Genomic DNA, 17,869 nt, shown 5'->3' with positions numbered 1-17,869 from the left:
CTGGTTTTCCTCCCCCCCCACTCTCCCACTCCGCCTTCCTCCCTTCTCCCAAAAGGAAGAATCAGCAGAAAAGGCAATGTCTGTCTTGAAACTTAAGTACTTACTCCATGCATGGAGGGGGGTTGAACATAACCAGGAATAACTCAGAGACCGGCAGGGAACACTCAGCTACCTTCTCCTCCTCCTCCATAATCACTATTTCATAGGAAAAATATCTGGGTCTGTCTATCCACCCGTCTGATACAAAGGCCAAGGAGAAAAGGACTTGAAACCTATAGCCCTCTTATCTCAAGCAAGAGGCCAATAATGTTGAGAAAAATTAGGTCACCGTTTCCCTTTGATAGTCAGGAATCTCCACTTTTCGGGACTGAGAATCTCCGAGGTGGTGAGCTAAGCTCTCTGTTGAAACAACCTCTGCTGCTCCAGGAGAGCCAGGCTGAGAGAAGAAAGAGGCCAGATCGCTGAGTTTGAATCCCAGCGCCCCCACTTTCTATCTGGTGACCTTGGCCAAGTGGCTGAACCACCAACACTCTCATTTATAAAATAAAGATAATGAGCATGGTTAAGATTAACTAGGCGCCCTTACGAGATGTGCCAGGCTGAAGCCCAGGTCTTAAGCTGGTTATATGCATTGGTTCGTTTAATCCTCACACCCCTTTGAAGAAGGTATTACCCCCCATTTCAATAACAGTGCCCACTACCATGGGTTGTTTTGAGGATTAAGTGAATTAATACATGTAAATTGCTTAGAACAGTTTCGGGCACGGCGTCCGGGTTCCATGAATGTCAGCCTGCAGGAACCAGGGTGGCAGACGTGCACAGAGGGTTCGGAAGCCGCAGACCCACAATCAGGATCCTGAGGAAAGGAGAGCCCTGGGCCGCGCTTCCCCCACAGGCTTTTGCAGCCTGGATCTGATCGATGGCCAGTGTCGCCAAAATTAGATCAAGTCTGAACACATTTTTCCTGTCCACACACATCAAGACATAAGGTAGGAAATTTCCCTGCTGGCTTTTCCCGCACCCAGTAGCGCACCCAGTAGCGCACCCAGTAGCGGCAGGGGCCATGCTGTTACAGGATCGCAGGCACTGCTGGAGGTGGGAGCGGGGGAGGCAGCTGTGTGTGGGCTTCTAATTGCTAACAATTGAGACTCCATGTCACTGAATTATGCAGTTTGCACCCCCCCTCCCCCCATTGTCACTGTGTTTAAGTGGGATCTAAAGGAAGAAGGAAGTATATGCGATCCCACTTTTTCTAAAGGGGATTTTGGTTTCTGCAAATGCTACCAAAAAAAAAAATCCATTTCTATTGGGGTGGAAGTTGGGAGGTGGTTCCTCTCTTTGCTGTTGCATCTCCTCTGCTGTCTGGGTCCCTGATGTGACCCACCGCCAGGGTGTGACCTGGGGCAGCAGGGAGGGTGTGCCTGTGGTTCATGGCTAGTGTCAGGGCTGAGAATGATGGAAGTCATCAGTTAGAAGGATGCAACAAGCTCCAAGGTACAGACACATTTGCTCAAACACATAGATTTATGTAATGGTTTTATGTCCTATTATTCATTTAGATTTCACATCCTATATCTCTTTTGTTAAGAAGAATTTTTGACATCAAATCCTACCTCTGTGTTGTTGAAGAGCTGAAGCAGAATTTTTTAATTTATGGATTAAATAGAAGAGAAGGCTGGTCTCCATAGCTGCATGGGGGGAGAAATGCACAGAGCCTGGGCTTGGGGGCTGGACACACCTAGGTTTGAACTAACCTCTGTCACTTATGAGCTGGGTGACCGTCATGTCTTTGTCCTCAGGTTCCTCAGGTTAAAGAAAGATTCATAACGTGACTTGGCGAGGTAGATATCAGAATGAGAATATGGATGCACAGTAGATAAACGGGCCCATAAGTGGTAATGATCATACCCTCCTCCTCCTCATCGTCACTGTTTGTCCTGTTCTGACGCTCATGTTCTGTGAGCCTTCGATGCCTGTGTGTGCCCAGCATGCATTCATAATGCAGGCACGGGAAATGAAACTCATCGTCTCCATTATCTGCAGAGCTCCTCTGTCAGAGGCAGTGGCGAGGGCCCTTTACAATGTTATGCAGAGCAGTGTAGCTCCTGAAATGAGAAAACAAGACATAATGGTTGCTCATGATTTTGGAGGTCAGGAATTTGGGAAGTGCTCAGCTGGGCAGTTCTTGCTGGGGTTTCTCATGTAGGTGCAGTCAGACATTGGCTGGGGCTGCAGCCATCCGAAGGCTCAGCTGGGCTGGCTGTTGGCTGGGCATGGCCTCCAAAGCAGTGTTCTCAGCCAAGGGCGATTTTGCCTCCCCAGGGACATTCTTGTTTTTTACAACTGGGGTGCTGCTGGCATCTGGATAGAGGCAGGGATGCAGCTAAACATCCCACAATGCACAAGACAGCCCCCCACAACAGAGAACGATCCAGCCCAAAATTTTATGTCAGTAGGGGCGGAGTTTCAGAATCCCGCTGTAAAGCATGGTGGTCTTAGCGGGAGTCAGACTTCTCACATGGAGGCTGGCTTTCCCGAGGGAGCTCCCAAGAGAACCAGGGGAAAACTGTGTCTCCTCCAGTGACCCAGCCTCAGAAGTCACATAGCATCATTTCTGTGTGTGCTATTGGTCGAAGCAGTCACGAACCTGCCTAGACTCAAGGGGAGGAGACGTGCCTGGACATCACCCCTCAGTGGGCGGAGTGTCAGGGACTCGCGGTCACTTTTTAACCACCATGGAATGTAATGGGATTCAACACGATGGAAATGAGCCAGTGCCATAGGACCATTGGGGGCTGACCTCTGGTCACCAACTTGTCCTGCTGGGAGCTGTCCAAGCCGATGCTGAGTCACTAGATCAGCTCACAGGAGCAGCTGCTGTAACAGTCAAGAATCTCTGCTCTCCGAACCATTCATCAAGCACTCCTGGGGTTTCTCTGGGTTGGTAGGAAACTGACAATAAGGTGTGCGTGTTGGACCATCCTTCCACTTCCTCTCTCCTCTCCAATTAAACCTGTCCATCCTCCCCAGCAGTGTTCCAACTGGGCTCTCACTCACACCTGTACCCTCACCTATCTCTGAACACCTAAGCACGTCATTGCGAGTCTTTTTATTATTGGCTTGAGCAGGGAGACGGGCCATTAGTGATTTAAACTCCACAAGACATTTCTCCCTCCTTGCTAGTCATGGGTGATAATTAGCAACTGTTAAATTCCTGATAATGAACAAGCTAATACTTAGAGGTAATGGCACCTGTGTAATCATCTTAAGAAACTCAAAGCTGCTATGTTCTTCAGGGCCTCCAGCCCCGAAGGATAACACCACATTTCAGCATCTCTAGCCCAAGAGTTTGCTGGGACCCTGCATTTTTGTTTACGAGGGCAGTGATTGGAGATTTGACAGCTGTAGTCTTTAATTTATTTCTCTTTTCTGGATATTGAAATAATACATTTTTTTTTAGAAGCTCTGTTGAGCACAGGAAAGTATAAAGAAAATCAAATACACACATCACCTTATTACCTGGAAGCATCTACCGTCAATGTTTTGGTTTCTTTCTTCCCGGTCTATGAATTTTTTTCCACAGTTGAATTCATGTTATACAGGTGGTTTTGCATCCAGCTTTATTCATTTGATATTATAGCATAAACATCATCTCTGGTGGCCACGACTTATAAAAAATGTCTGCCTTTCCCATCAGAAGAATCAAATGAACATTGTAGATGAGAGATGAATTCACAGGAAGGAGAAGCAATCATGTAAAAGCAGAGACGTGGACAAAGGCCTGATTATGTGGGAACTAGAAATTCATTCCAGACCAGTATCTGCAAGGGGACCCCTGCTCCCACCAACGGAAGACATTAGGTGGGACAATATGTGCACACACAATGCAGTTACATCAGGAAAACAACAGAAAGGCAACGAACTAAAATGCTACTAACTGCAATGTTTTCAGAATGGGGCAGGGCAGATCCTTTTCATCTTCTGCTTTATAATTTTCCAAGCAGTACAGGGAACAAAAGCATTGGGTCAGCATTCAAAAGATTTCCAGTTCACACTTGTGTCCCTCTGTGGACCTGGCTGGGTGATCTCAGGCACTTCTCCCCTCTGGACCTTGACTTTATTATATGTGGTTTGAGAGAAATATTAGTCTTCCCACCCTAAAATGTGGTTTTCAGAATCAGAAATGCTGAGTCCGCATGTACCTCCATGAGACTGATTCGAGAAGGTGCGCCCGGGTGACTCCCAATAGGAAGCCGAGTAGGATCAAGGAACAGCCCTTATGGAAGGAACACTTGGCCATTTACAAAGACAATCTTCCAAATACTGTCACATCCATTTCTAGATTCCCTAGTGACCCACCTTGGATATGGCTGTTCACACCAACACTTCCGGAACCGTTTATTTCTTCAGTGGGGCAATGGTGTCGCCAGAGCATAGACTTTGGAATTAGACCTAAGCTTAAATCCACAGTCTGTCTCCTACCTGTGACATCCTGTAGGACTTCTCTGAGCCTCAGTTTCCCAATCCACAAAGTGGGGCTAGTAAGACTTACTTAGGGGGTTGTTGTGAGGCCCTGATGAAATACTGTGCCATAAAGGGCTTTTCCATAATCAGTGATCCTATTTGCTTATAAATAAATGTGATTTCATAATAGAGGCATGAATGCAATTGTGTAATGAATAAGATTGTTATTTTCCACTCTGTGCAGAGTTCCATAAATTTGTCGCATACTCTGGAAGGGGACTTTGCCCTTTTCCCAAGCTCGCTCCAGGCTTCAGGCTCTGCCGTCGTCAGGTTTGGCAGTCAGGTCAACATCAGCCTCTTCTTTTATTTCTTGCTTTTCTAGACTCAGATCCAATCTCCTCTCTGCTTTCATCCTTCCAAACCTCCAAGGCCTGCATCTCTTTTTGTCTCGCTGCCCAGCTTATCATTAAAATGGGCTGTTCGGCCCTGGCCAGGCACTAGCTGTCATTTTTCAGAAGCCCTGATCCCTCTGCCTTGCAAGAACGGGAGCTTAATGTGTCCATTGTTGCTTAATAATAATTCCTTACACCAGGATGGGACTTTTAAGATTTTTCAAAGCACTGTCCGAGCTGCTGTTGTGTAATCTCCCAGCAGCTTTATGGAGTGGGCAGGACAGGCCTTGTTATTCTTCATGGGGGGCAGCCTCATTCCCAAAGTGGGTTTCACAGAACAAGTCACTATGTTGTGGACAAATAAGTTTGGAAAACACTGGAATGAACACAATGAAACAGGCTTTTCAGACCTTGAAGATATTAATGTGCAGTCAGATTCTTCAAGACCTAGATCCGGTGCTTCCCAAGCTTTTTTTTTTTCACCAGAGTCCTTTTTGCTAGAATATTCCAAGGATGTTTTGCTCCATGGCACCCATTTTGGAAAACACGCATCAGGGAGGCCCAGGAAGGGTCTTGAGAATGAGGCAGTGTGAAGTCCAAGTGCAGGCACCACCACTTGCTAGCTGAGTGACCTTGGCCAAGTTTCTTGACTTCCCTGATCCTCAGTTTGCTCCCCTGTGAAAGGGGAATGGCAATAGAGTTGTAAGAACTAAAACAGAGAATAAAGTGCTTAGCGGAAGGCCTGCCAATGATAAACCTTCAATATACTTTAGCATTTATTATTATCCTCGTCTTAGAAAAGTTAGTTTTCCAGCCTCACATAGCTGCGTCGTGACAGGGTTGAGTACACAGTCCAGGCTGCCTGTCTCTCAAGGCTCTTAGCAGCTGTTATTCTCACCCAGGCATCTCATCCTTTTGTCCTCTCCTTCCCTTACCCCCGCTAAACATCCTTGGGGTTCTAATTCCATTCCCTCTGGCAGATAGTGGGCTTCTCTGAGCCTCAAATGTAAGTGAAAGTCCTTAGCAAACCGCTATAAAAATCGTAGTTATCATTTTTCACATCACTCCGCATCCCACCAACCATGTAGTCATTTTCCCAGGCAGCCTGCCCTGCCACCCTCTGATTCCTTTGCCTCTTACGCTGCAGCATAGTAGGTGCTTTATTACCTACTCCAATCAGGAGCCAAGCCACCTTGCTCCGCCTCTCGCCCAACTGAGTGGAGAATGAGTTGGCTTGATGAGGAGGCCTGGCTGTCACTTCATTTTTCCCTTCTTTGTCAAAGCCAGCTCAGGAGGGAGTGGCTTGGCTTAAACTCCTGTGCTCTCCGGCCTTACAGATTGGTGCCTCTGTTTCCGTGAGCTCACACAGGCCTCCAGGAAGCCAGCATGGGTCTCATTCTATAGGTCAGTCAATTCTCCCACTGTCAGCTGATAGGGCCGGGCTGGTGATATGGAATGAAGGCCAGGATGTAACCCCCCTTTCTTGCAAAGAGCACCCATTTTCCTCTCCTCCCCTCTCCCCTCCTCTACAGCAAGATCAGACTCCACAAACGAATCAAGCCTCCAGACTTGATGGTGGCTTCTGTCCCTTTTCCTCTGGCTCCACCAGGATTTACCTGTGTTTCAGCTGAGACATGATGCTGTGCCCTGCGTAGGGCCCCTGGGTCACCACCAGGCACCTGAGCTTGGTGGCCCTACCTCGCCACCATAGATGCTATGACGCCTGACTCTTTCCTGAACATCAACACCCTGTTTCAAAATTTCTGGCTTTGCATTATTGCAAGGGTTGATATCTTGGCAAATTTGCAAGGCTGACTGGCTTAGGCAAGATGCATTGAGTTGCCCAGGCCCCACCCCCCTTCCTGAGACACTCTGTGTGCCCCCGCCAGTCCCACTGGATGACCCTCCTTTGGGCTCTCACCACACCCTGGGCGTCCCTGTCATAGCAGTTACTGCATTGTATAATAGTATAGTCACCTGTTTGCTTGGCACAGTGCTTCTCAGACTTCCGCAGGTACACACTTCTCCTGGACCTTGTTACAATGTGGGTTCTGATTTAGAAAGTTGGAGGGGCCTGAGAATCCGCATTTCTGACAAGCTCCCAGGTGATGCTGCTGGTCCGTGGTTCACACATTGAGTAGCAAAGATCAATCATTCTCAACTTGAGCTGCACATTAGATCGCCAGGAGCCCTGAAAAAATACCATTGCCCCTATTTGAGTGCAGTGGCACCAGAACCTCTCAGAGAGGCACCCAGGCATGGGGGACTTTTAGGCACTCCTTGGGTCCTAGATTGCAGCCAGAGTTCATAAGCCCTGTGGGTTTCATGGAGGCTGACATCCATCTGCCTTATTGCTCATGTTTTCCCAGCTCCAGCGCCTGGCCCTGGCAGGTATCAGTAAGTGTGCTCATGGCTCACCTTGCATAGACTCTTAGCTTCTGTCTGGCTGGTTCAGAGCTGGCTCTGGCCCGTACTGCACGCTGAACAGGGAAGAGTCAGATAGTTTCTGATTGGGTGGGTTTAGGAGGCCCACTGAATTTGGACTGTGGCTTCTTTACTTGTGTTGACCTAGAACCACAACTGATTATAGAGTCCATGAGGAAGACACATTCCCAATCAGCCTTCTCTGCCCTCAGCCTCTTCCCAAGGTTACTGCCGCTCCCCTGCCTGGCTCCTGCAGCTCTCTGCCTGCACGCACCTGAGCCTCAGAGTCCTTCTCAACACCAAGAAGCCCACCCAGCAGAGCTCACTCCATCCCTCCTCCCTGCTCCCCAAGCTCATGGGCTAAGCTCTACCACAGCCCCCATCAAACTGCATGCTAATTGCTTTGTGGGCACCTTTGGTCTTCTAGGCGGGAAGTCTTCAAGGGCAAGTATAGTGTCATGTTGAATGTTCATCTTTTTATCTCCCATGTTGGGCATAGTGGGTTACTGGATAAATGAAGGAAGGAAGGAAGGAAGGGAGGGAGGGAGGGTGGAAGGGCATTACCCAGCAAGGGGGACTCCCAGTGGAGATGAAGGGGCCCCTTGCCGTGGCCTGTCAGGAAAGCTGTGGCACTTCGGTCACGGTGGCCTGGCATCCAGGGGGCTGGCCTGTGAGTCATTATGAGTTTAGCCAGGTGGGATCCACTTCGGCTACCTCCTGAGCCCCTCATGTTGGCCTCCTTGGAGCCATGCTTCTATCCACTCACCTTCTCTCCTGCCCCCAGCGCCCACTCCTTGTTGGCGGGACCTCAGCTGCAGGCCGCCCTCTCGACTGTCTGGGAAGATGAGTGCCTGCGGGAGGAAGGCCCTGACCCTGCTGAGCAGCGTCTTTGCCGTCTGTGGCCTGGGGCTCCTGGGCATCGCGGTCAGCACCGACTACTGGCTGTACCTGGAGGAGGGTGTGGTCCTGCCCCAGAACCAGAGCACGGAGATCAAGATGTCCCTGCACTCCGGCCTGTGGCGGGTCTGCTTCCTCGCAGGTAAGGACACCCAGGGCTGTGGACAGCCCTGCCCTGGAGAAGGGAGCAGCTCCTCCCCGGGACAACCTGGGAAGAGAGGCTCCTGCCGGAAGGAGATGGTTCCCCACGGACGATCGTCCTGATGTCTAGGCAGTGCTCTCTGCGATGACCGGGACCCATTCCAAACTCAAGCCCTGACTTGTGGTGTCCATTTGAGCAAGTCCTCTCGTCCCCCGGGACCTGGGTCTCCCACCTGAAAGATGAATGTAACCACGCCTTCCCTACACCCCACCTCCCAGGCTGAGCAAGGCTGACATCCCACCAGGTCTAAAAGTGCCCTTGCGTGCCTTAGCTCACTGCATCATTGACCTCACTGCCTCCCCACAACACTGCACAGCAGGTACCTGTTACTATTTCCACCTTACAAATGAGGAGATGAAGTGAAATAAGTCTCCTTGACTAAATGTCCACTAGTTCACAGGATGGGCGACACTTAATAGTTTCTCTGTGCTCAAATCCTTGAAATGGCAGAGAGAAAACACAGGTGCAGGTCTTTTCAACTCTGCAAGATGGGGCAGGTTTTGATCCCACCTGCCTGGGCCTCCCGCCAGCTTACTAGGGCTTCTCTGGAACCTTTGGAGTTGCTCCTCCGAGCCCTCTGTCCTTTATCCCTTTATCATGACCCAGGACCAGCCTGTACAAGAAAAGCATCTCCTACGAGATTGGCCACAAGCCTGGGCTGGCCAGACTCGCCACAGCGTGCTCACTGGACTTCAATTGGAGGGCCCTATCACCTATGTGTGCACTGGGCAGAGGGACCATTGGTCCACCCAGCTTCATAGTAGGGCTTTGGGGGATGGGTGTGGTGGGTGGCGCCCACCAGTATTTAACAGGGAGGACGCCTCGAGGCCCGGCCTCCTGGTGACTTGTGTCGGGAATGGCATCCAACACTGACCTCACCTCCCACTGCCCTAGACTATGTGGCATCAACCTCTGCTTAAATCTGAAGCAGAATTTGAAGTCACCGGGATCTGGCTGCCAAGGCTTTTGGGGTCCTGCTCCATGACACCCACACTGGGGTATCTAAGCCAGCCATGCGCCAAGTCTCTGCCCCAAAGCAACAAGACAGCCACCAGACGTTTTACTCAGCTTGCGTTTGCAGTGCTGACCACTTTTCATGCGACTCTTCATGCTTGGGGCCATCTTCACAGTGGTGCTTCTGCAGGAAAGATGTGATGTCAGGATGTGTTCCACCCCTGCTGTGGGCCACCAGCCAGGGATGGGACGCCCTAGGGTTTGGTTCCAGCCCAGGTGCAACTACACCAAAAGTCAAAAATCCTAGAAACATTTGGAAATACCATTTGAATGTACTAATTTCAAAACCATGTTGCAGAAGGACTCAGGAAGGTAAAGGATTCTTGTCTTCATAGGAGAGGAGCGAGGACGCTGCTTCACCATAGAATATGTGATGCCTATGAACACTCAGATGACGTCCGAGTCCACGGTCAGCGTTCTAAGTAGGTGCCTGGGACTTTCCAACCTAAGCCACTAGTTCAGTGGTTCTCAACCTTCCTAACGTTGCGACCCCTTAATACAGTTCCTCATGTTGTGGTGACCCCCAACCATAAAATTATTTTCATTGCTACTCTATAACTGTCATTTTGCTACTGTTGTGAAAGGGTCGTTCGACCCCCAAAGGGGTCGCGACCCACAGGTTGAGAACCGCTGCTCTGGTTGGACAGAGCAGAGCAGCTAGAGGGAGGAGCCAGGGCCCAGTTTATTTCTCAGGAGCTAATGTCCTTCGACTCAGGTGATTGTGCTGGTCTGAGCTCACCAGGACTTGCTTTGTGAATTTTTTATCCAGTGTTGGTGACAGGTTGCTGGAGTCTCCCAGTCTTGTGAGCCCGGCAAGTGAGAGGACATCGAAACCTAGCATCTTAGTCTGTGTGGGCTTCTATAAAAAAATAGCACAGACCGAGTAGCTTGTAAACCACAAATTTATTTCCCTCAGTTCTGGAGACTAGAAGTCCAAGATCAAGGCTCTAGCATGGTCGTGCTCTGGTGAGGGCCCTCTTCCTGGTCATAGCTGGTGCCCTCTCGGTGTGTCCTCACATGGCGGGAGCGGTGAGGGAGCTCTAGTAGGACCTCTTGTATAAGGACACTAATCCCATTCATGAGGGCTCCACCCTCATGACCTGAGCACCTCCCAAAGGCCGCAGCTCCTAAACCATCACACTGGGAATTAGGTCTCAACATATGAATTTGACGGGTGGGGACCCACATTCAGACCATAGTACTCAGGGAACTGAGTCAAGTTCTCAGGCCCCCATGAGACCGACTTCATGCCCTTGGCCTCACCAGAGCTGGTTCTGACCCCTAGAGTGAACTTACAATACAATTCTGACACTAATCATTCTGAGTTAGCATGGACTCCACAGGCTAAGGGCTAAGGGTCAAAAGCCCTGCCAGCACTGGGGGATGCCAGGCCACCCAAGGAGGGGATGGGTCCCTGGGAGCTCATGCAGGATGCAGCTTTGGGGACCAGCTGGTAGACACTTCTGGGAACACTCGAATCGGGAGGGTAAGCAGGGAGTAAGGCCACTGGAGGCTGACAGCATCCTTTTGTCCGCTCACTTAGAAATGATTCGCTCGGCCACACCGTTCCCTCTGGTCAGCCTCTTCTTCATGTTCATTGGGTTTATCCTGAGCAATATCGGACACATCCGTCCCCACAGGACGATACTGGCCTTTGTCTCTGGCATCTTTTTCATCCTCTCAGGTGAGTTCTGTAGTTTTCATGAACTCTGTACTTTTGACATTTGACTCTTCAACAGCTCTGCTCTGGGAAGTCCTGGTCACAGCTGAGGGTCAGCCCCCAGCAGCAGACCGCTGAGTCGATGCCCCAGGCAGAGTCGGAGCTGGAGGAGACTTCTGATGACCTTGAGCCCTTGTGTTACTTCTGGCCGGGGAGTGACCTGGCAGGCTCACCCTGGGGCAGAGCTGGGATTCGAACCCAGGGCCCTTTCCTCACTCTGCACCATCACCACCACTTACTTTTTAGTTCCCACTGGTAACGAAGGGGCTATATCTTCAAGGTTTTGCATGAAAAATATATGCAGCCTGCCTTTGGAATAATGGCCCCTTCACCTCCCAGCCCTCAGCTATCCTCAGCAGACTCCTACTGACCGCCTCACTGTCCAGTCACACCCCATACACTGGCCCCCCCAGCTCACTTCAATGTGGGTCTGTCTTCCTGGGCTGACACCAGGTTGTACTTTGTCATTCAATCTGGGTGCTGGCATCACTGCCCACTAAAGGTCAGTGTAATAGGAGACACAAGCAGGTCGACAGGAAACATGAACACAGCATGAGAAGGGCTCTGATGGCGGTCAGCAAAGACCACTGTGGGGGCCGAGAGCAGTGGCTGAAACTCAGGGAAGACTACCAGGAGAAGGTGAGGCGGTGCGTGAGTAGGACTTAGGTAAAGAATTTGGGGTTGGGACTGGAAAGGGGGACTGGAGGAAAGGGAAAACATGAAGCACTGAGGAAACTAATCGGAATTGTACTCATCATGGCGGGAGCATGAGGAAGTGAGGCTGGGGAAGGCACCCGAGGTCACCTTATGAATTTCGGACTTTGTGAGAAGCCTCAGAAGGATTTTAAGACAAGGAGTGACATAAACAGATTTAGATTTTAGAGTCACTGCCGTGGGGAATGGAGGGAGGGAGGGAGACCGGGTAAGCAGCTATTTCAATATTACAGGAGAAAGGCAATGGTGGCCCAGAATGAGGGATGACAGAAGAGAAAAATGAGAGGGTTCGTTGCCACTTGAGAGGTAAACTCAGTAGGACGAGAACTAGACTTTCCAGAGAGGAGTCAAGGGTGGGTGCCGAGTTCTTGCTTGGACACTGGGTGGATAGCGCATTCATTGCGTCACTGATCTAGGGATCACAGGAGCAGATTTGGGGCAAAGATCATGAGTTTAGTGTGGGAAATGCTGAGTTTGGGGTGTCCATGTAACATCTGGGAGGGGTGTCCAGAAGGCTGCGTCTGGGGCTCATGAAAGTGGCCTGGAGCAAAGATAGAGATTTGGGAGCTGTCAGCCTAGGGGGAGGGAACCATGGATGTGGATGAGGTTACTAACAGGGAGTGTGTAAAGTGGGAAGGGAAGAAAGTGTGGTTGAAAAAAAAGTAGGCTCTTTCTCCTCTTAAAGGTGACTTGTGCATTTTCATGAGGACCTTCTCTTTTGGAGAGAATGCACCAAGCCAAAGCAGTGACTCTTAGGGCATTTATTTTAAGTGCCCTGGAGCCCTGGACTTGTTAATAAGGGAGGGGCCATGCTTAGCTGGAAGATGGATTGGAGGATGGCTTAATGGATGGATGGATGGATGGATGGATGGATGGATGGATGGATGGATGGATGGATGGAGAAGAGGATAAACAGCTGATGGGTACCAGGCATCCTGCTTGCCACCTGATTCCCAAGCCACTTTAGTTACCTTTTCCCAACAGTTTCTTGTCAATGTAGCTTGGGAGCTAGGTAGAAATCAGGATGCCTGCTGCCCAAGAGCTTTACTTTCTTTCTCCTTCCACTCGTCCATCCACCTATTCATCTTCCATTTGTCTGTCCATCTTGTTTTCAATCCACCCACCTACCTACCTTCCATCCATTCTTCCATCTATTAATCTATTCATCTATTCTTCCACCCATCAATCCAACAAATATTTATTGAGCATCTATAACGTCCATAGCCCACCCTCTGCATGGTGACATGTCCACCTAGTCCAAAAGATACGGACTCTGGATTAAGCTCTTTATCTTTCACTGAACTTCCCAAGAGTCAGAGCTATACAGTAGCTTTGAGACAGCTGAGATTTTTCAGCAGTAGGCTACAGGATCAGAAATTTCAGACTGAACTGGGCCATGCGAAGTTGTTTTAATGATAGCAACAGACAGGGTTCACTGCACCAGCAATGATGCAAACATGAGTTAAGTGCTGAGGAAGGCTTGGATCATACCTATTTTCCTTGAACATTCATCTTTCAAGACGCCCTAGTTTAATCATGTGAATGGAGTTAAGCCTGAACAGCTCAAAAGAGAGTAATTAATTATCTCTTGATTCAATTACAGCCACTAATTGACAGGACTGGTGCCTGCGGCAGTCGTTTGCATAATGGCAGTAGGAGTTTGGGCCCCACTGGGCCCCACTGATTTAACACTTGCCAGAATCTGGACAAACTCTCCCTACCTCTCCTGCCTAATGAGTTCAGTGGGCCACACCCAGTGGTCAGGTGGGCTGCACAGACCGTGGGCCGCTTGGTCTCCGCAATGATATTACCACCCACCGCTAGAGATGGGATTGGAGGCCTGGCTGCCTCTGCTGAGGGAGCCTATTTTATTCCTTATAGTAGCAAAAGCCACTTGCTAGCTCTGTGGTCCTCCCCCATAGTTCACATTAGCATCGCCTGGGGAGCTTTTAAGACAATACAGTGCCAGGGCCCCGGCCCACAGGTGACTCAGAATGTCCGGGGATGCGGCTCAGACATGTACGTCTGACAGGTGATCTAGTGGGCAGGTGGGGTGAGAACCACCGCGCTTACCATGGCTCAGGAGGTAGCTAAACAGGGAGCTTTCTTACCCGCAACTGTCTGCAATCTAGAAGATAATGGTCTAAACAGGGTCTTTAGGAGGAGAGCACCTACCTCCTTGAACTCCAAAATGAGTGCATTGTCATCACAGGGCTGGTGGCTTTCTTCCTGAACCCCAGTGGGAGGTGGATACCCCATCAGCAACCCCCCACCACCACCCCGACGCCGGGCCTCTTCTCTGAGCAACCCCTGCCCTTCCCCCAGGCCTCTCTCTCGTGGTGGGCCTGGTGCTCTATATCTCCAGCATCAACGACGAGATGCTTAACAGGACCAAGGATGCGGAGACCTATTTCAGCTACAAGTATGGCTGGTCGTTTGCCTTCGCTGCCATCTCCTTCCTTTTAACAGAGGTAAACCCCTTCCACCCGGCTGGGCTGCGAGCGGGGCACTGCCCGGGCTCGGCGGGAGGAGAAAGACACTTTACACACATCCTGGACCCACCTGCTGTCCTGCCCTCCCTCCCCACCTCCCCAGAATGTGTCACCCTTTCCTTCCCGCGTCTGCTCCATCCGGGACGTGCCAGGGCCCTGCTCCTGTCCTCACATCCACTTCCCTCCTCACTCCAGCGGGTGTCTCGGCCCCTGTCCTGTGCAGACCCAGCTGGGAGCAAAGCCAGGACCCCAGCAGTGAGCTCTCCTCTGCTTCCTCCTCACTGCAGAGTGCTGGGGTTATGTCTGTGTATCTGTTCATGAAGAGGTACACCGCCGAGGACATGTACAGGCCTCACCCTGGCTTCTACCGCCCGCGTCTGAGCAACTGCTCTGATTACTCAGGCCAGTTCCTACACCCAGATGCCTGGGTCCGGGGCCGCAGCCCCTCCGACATCTCCAGCGACGCCTCCCTGCAGATGAACAGCAACTACCCAGCTTTGCTCAAGTGCCCCGACTACGACCAGATGTCATCTTCCCCCTGCTGAGCCTCTCCACCTCCCTCCCTGGACTGTGGACAGCCAGATAGCCTCTCCCGTGCTCCCCTGCTGGCCCGTGAGTCCCAGGCCTATGATTGACAGGCCTGGGCTGCCCCCATGCTTAGCTGTTGTCTCTTGACCCATGTTGTCTCCCAGATTCCCCAAAAGTATCTCTTACTGCCCCATGGTGTCAGGAGTCTGGAGCCAGCACGCAAGCTGATTGGCTGAGAACATGGGTGTAGTCCCACCTCTTGAGTGCCAATCATTCCAGCAGCTCTCCCCTTTCCTGGGAGAGGTGGGTGTTCCAGCTGTGTTTTTGTCCCTGCACACCCAGCTTCATGGCCCCAGGCCAAGGCCAACTCTGAGATGCCAAGTTCCTTATACAGACCCAGCTGGACTTGTGTGCCTGCCAACTGGCCTGGCCCTCACATTCATGGTCTTGGCCAGAGTCACCAAAAGGGACTCTGCTATGGAGGTCTGGCTGGTTCAGAATTGTCACGCAGTGTTCCCTGTGAAATCTTATTCTTTTTGTCACCCACGTCCCTGTCTGTGCTCTCCACCCCGCCTTGGCCCCACAGGCTGTGAACCTGTCCCCTTCTCCTCCCACTGGAACTCAGCTGCCCTACCTTGCTTGGTCCCTGAGGGACTGAGGGGTTCTGAGGCCACTCTGATGAAGTCACCAAGCGGTGTTAATGGCTGATGATGTCTTAATATGTATGGCCCCTCGATAACATATTTAACAGGGGTCTTTAATGCCTTAACCCAAAGAAGTGACTCTGACCATGAGACATTCAGAATCTGGCTGGTCCAAGTTAATATTCCCAGGCACTGTTTCAGACCCTGGGGATACTGTTCCTGCTCGTGTGGGCAACATTTCCGATCCAAGGCCCTAAAATCAAATCATGCAGACAGATGTCTATACCACCTAAGCCTAAAGCAGCTTTCGGAGAGGCTGCCTGGGATTTTGAGCTGGATTTGCTGACACCTGGTGCATTTTTAGTCTAAACCAGCCAGACTGGGAAGGAGCCAGCCACTCTTCTGAGGATGCCATGAACATAAGAGGGGTGGGGGGATAATTTAATTCTAATATAGGGCGGTGTCTGCTACCTGGGTGTGTGACATATGTAGGCAAATAGATGCCTCCAGAAGATGAGACAACGTGATGCCCATTTTCCTAACAGGAAACCTGAACTGCGATGCACAAGCCCCCTCCATGAAGTCCACGGGGCAGAAAACGGTGGAAGGGCCACTGCAGGACATGACCCTCTTAGTTCTGCAGGCTTCTTCTCAGCTTGTGCAGTTTGGGTTTTGAGATTTTTGACTAGCAAACAACGCTGGGCGCTCTCTGCTATGTATTTTTGCCACGCCAGCTTTTCTCTCTTTCTTTTGCTCTCGTGAAGATAGCGTTAGGACCTGGGTACACAAAGCCACAGTGGGCAACTCATGGGCTCTGAGAAGCAGTACAGAAACCCCCACATGTGGCGTGTGCAGCTTTTAGAGAAGGGCAGTGTATTTATTGGCTTGAGCTGTCGTAACAAAAATGCCACAGACTGGGTGGCTTAAACAACAGACTTTTTTTTCTCACGATCTGGAGGCTAGAAGTCCGACAGCAAGGCGTCAGCAGATTTGGTTTCTTCCGAGGCCTCTTTTTTTGTTTTGCAGACTTCGCGACGTGTCCTCGCGTGGTCTTTATTCTGCGCGCGTACACACCCCTGGTGCCCAAATTCCCTGTTATCAAGACACCACTCCCAACCCTCGTGATTCATCCTCGTGTAGAAAACTCCAGGTTGCCCTCATATGTGACTTTTCAACCCTTGCCTGTAAGCCAGTAGCAAGTGTAAAGCCCCAACTTTCCACTCCATTGGCACCTGCAATGACTCTTGTACCGTTTGGTTACTGTTTACAGAATAATACAAAAACGGCGTTCTCCCCGCAGCAAAGAAATTGGTGAGTGTCCTTGGAAACGATTAGGTAGCTTTTCCAAACTGGAGAGTTGTTTAGATGTGTTCTACTCCAATTGTTGTCGATGTAATTAGCTCCTAGGATGCACTTTTCTCTCCCTTTAAAGCACTCTTTCTCTGTCAGTGTGCCAGGCTTGTTTTTATGCTCATGGAAAACAATAGAATCCACTCCTCAACACAAGCGGGCTGTTGACTGTGACATCATTAGGATGGGCCTTTATTGGCCTGGATGCTAAGCTGCTAAATCAAGTGGCTTTTACCCTGGGCACGTGCAATGCACACTTATCTTAGGAACAGGTTCTGGTCATTGTCCTCCCTCGTGGGGGATGGGTGAATGTATCAATCACTGTGCAGCCATTGGAATTTCCTTTCTGTCTAGAAAGTGATCTCAGAACTGGACCCTATTTGTAGCCTCTCCACAATCAAAAGGTGTTGGTTTGGTGTTTGTTTTTTTTTTGAAATCAAATATTAAAGTGTATAAACTCAACTCAGAAATTATACGTTAGGGCCCCTTCCCCAAAACATTTTCTGATCTTTTGTTTCTCAAGCACTTAAAAACACATTGATGAGCTCTTTTTTTTTTCACCCTCAAAAAAAATGGGAGAGGAGATTAATATACCACAGTCTGATGAATTATAGAATAAAACCACTTGGGGACGTTGGTTCCCTCCCACCTGGAACTCACCACCCTCCTTCTTGCCCCAGGGGCGTGTCAGTGATGCGCTCCCCCACCCCCAACACCACTAGATAAACCTTAAAGGAATGGTCTGTTATCAGAGCTGTGCCCGGATTCGAGAGGAGGAGTTAGGGGCAAATCCACACGTGCCACCAGCTTATCGGTGATGTTCCAGAGAATCATGTGTGGGGAGAGCCCCCTCCTTAATGTTTGGGTCACTTCTTTCTCCCTATATAAAAGTGGTGTATTAGTGCTTTCCAGAGAAACAGGATGCATAGAGAGAGAGAGAGAGAGACATTTATTTTCATGGAGGCTTGGGAAGTCCAAAATCTGATGGAGGAGGCCAGCAGGCTCGAGACTGAGAAAACAGTTGCAGT

At 50.3% G+C, this 17,869-nt stretch overlaps 1 protein-coding gene across 1 annotated transcript in view; it reads left to right on the top strand.

Moving 5' to 3' along the window:
• Positions 1-17,452, top strand: part of CACNG5 (calcium voltage-gated channel auxiliary subunit gamma 5) — a 32,889-nt gene extending 15,437 nt beyond the window's left edge. Inside the window, exons 2-6 of the mRNA XM_019637637.1 lie at positions 8,065-8,319; positions 9,729-9,815; positions 10,937-11,077; positions 14,153-14,298; positions 14,607-17,452. Of these exons, the coding sequence (XP_019493182.1) occupies positions 8,124-8,319; positions 9,729-9,815; positions 10,937-11,077; positions 14,153-14,298; positions 14,607-14,864 (828 nt within the window). The 5' untranslated portion in view covers positions 8,065-8,123 and the 3' untranslated portion in view covers positions 14,865-17,452. The remainder of the gene's footprint in view (positions 1-8,064; positions 8,320-9,728; positions 9,816-10,936; positions 11,078-14,152; positions 14,299-14,606) is intronic.
• Positions 17,453-17,869: the final 417 nt, after the last annotated feature.

The sequence above is a fragment of the Hipposideros armiger genome, unplaced genomic scaffold (assembly GCF_001890085.2).
Source record: "Hipposideros armiger isolate ML-2016 unplaced genomic scaffold, ASM189008v1 scaffold_34, whole genome shotgun sequence".
Lineage (NCBI taxonomy): Eukaryota > Metazoa > Chordata > Mammalia > Chiroptera > Hipposideridae > Hipposideros > Hipposideros armiger.
Note: the sequence above shows the minus strand (reverse complement) of the source record. Positions and strands in the feature narration are given on the sequence as shown.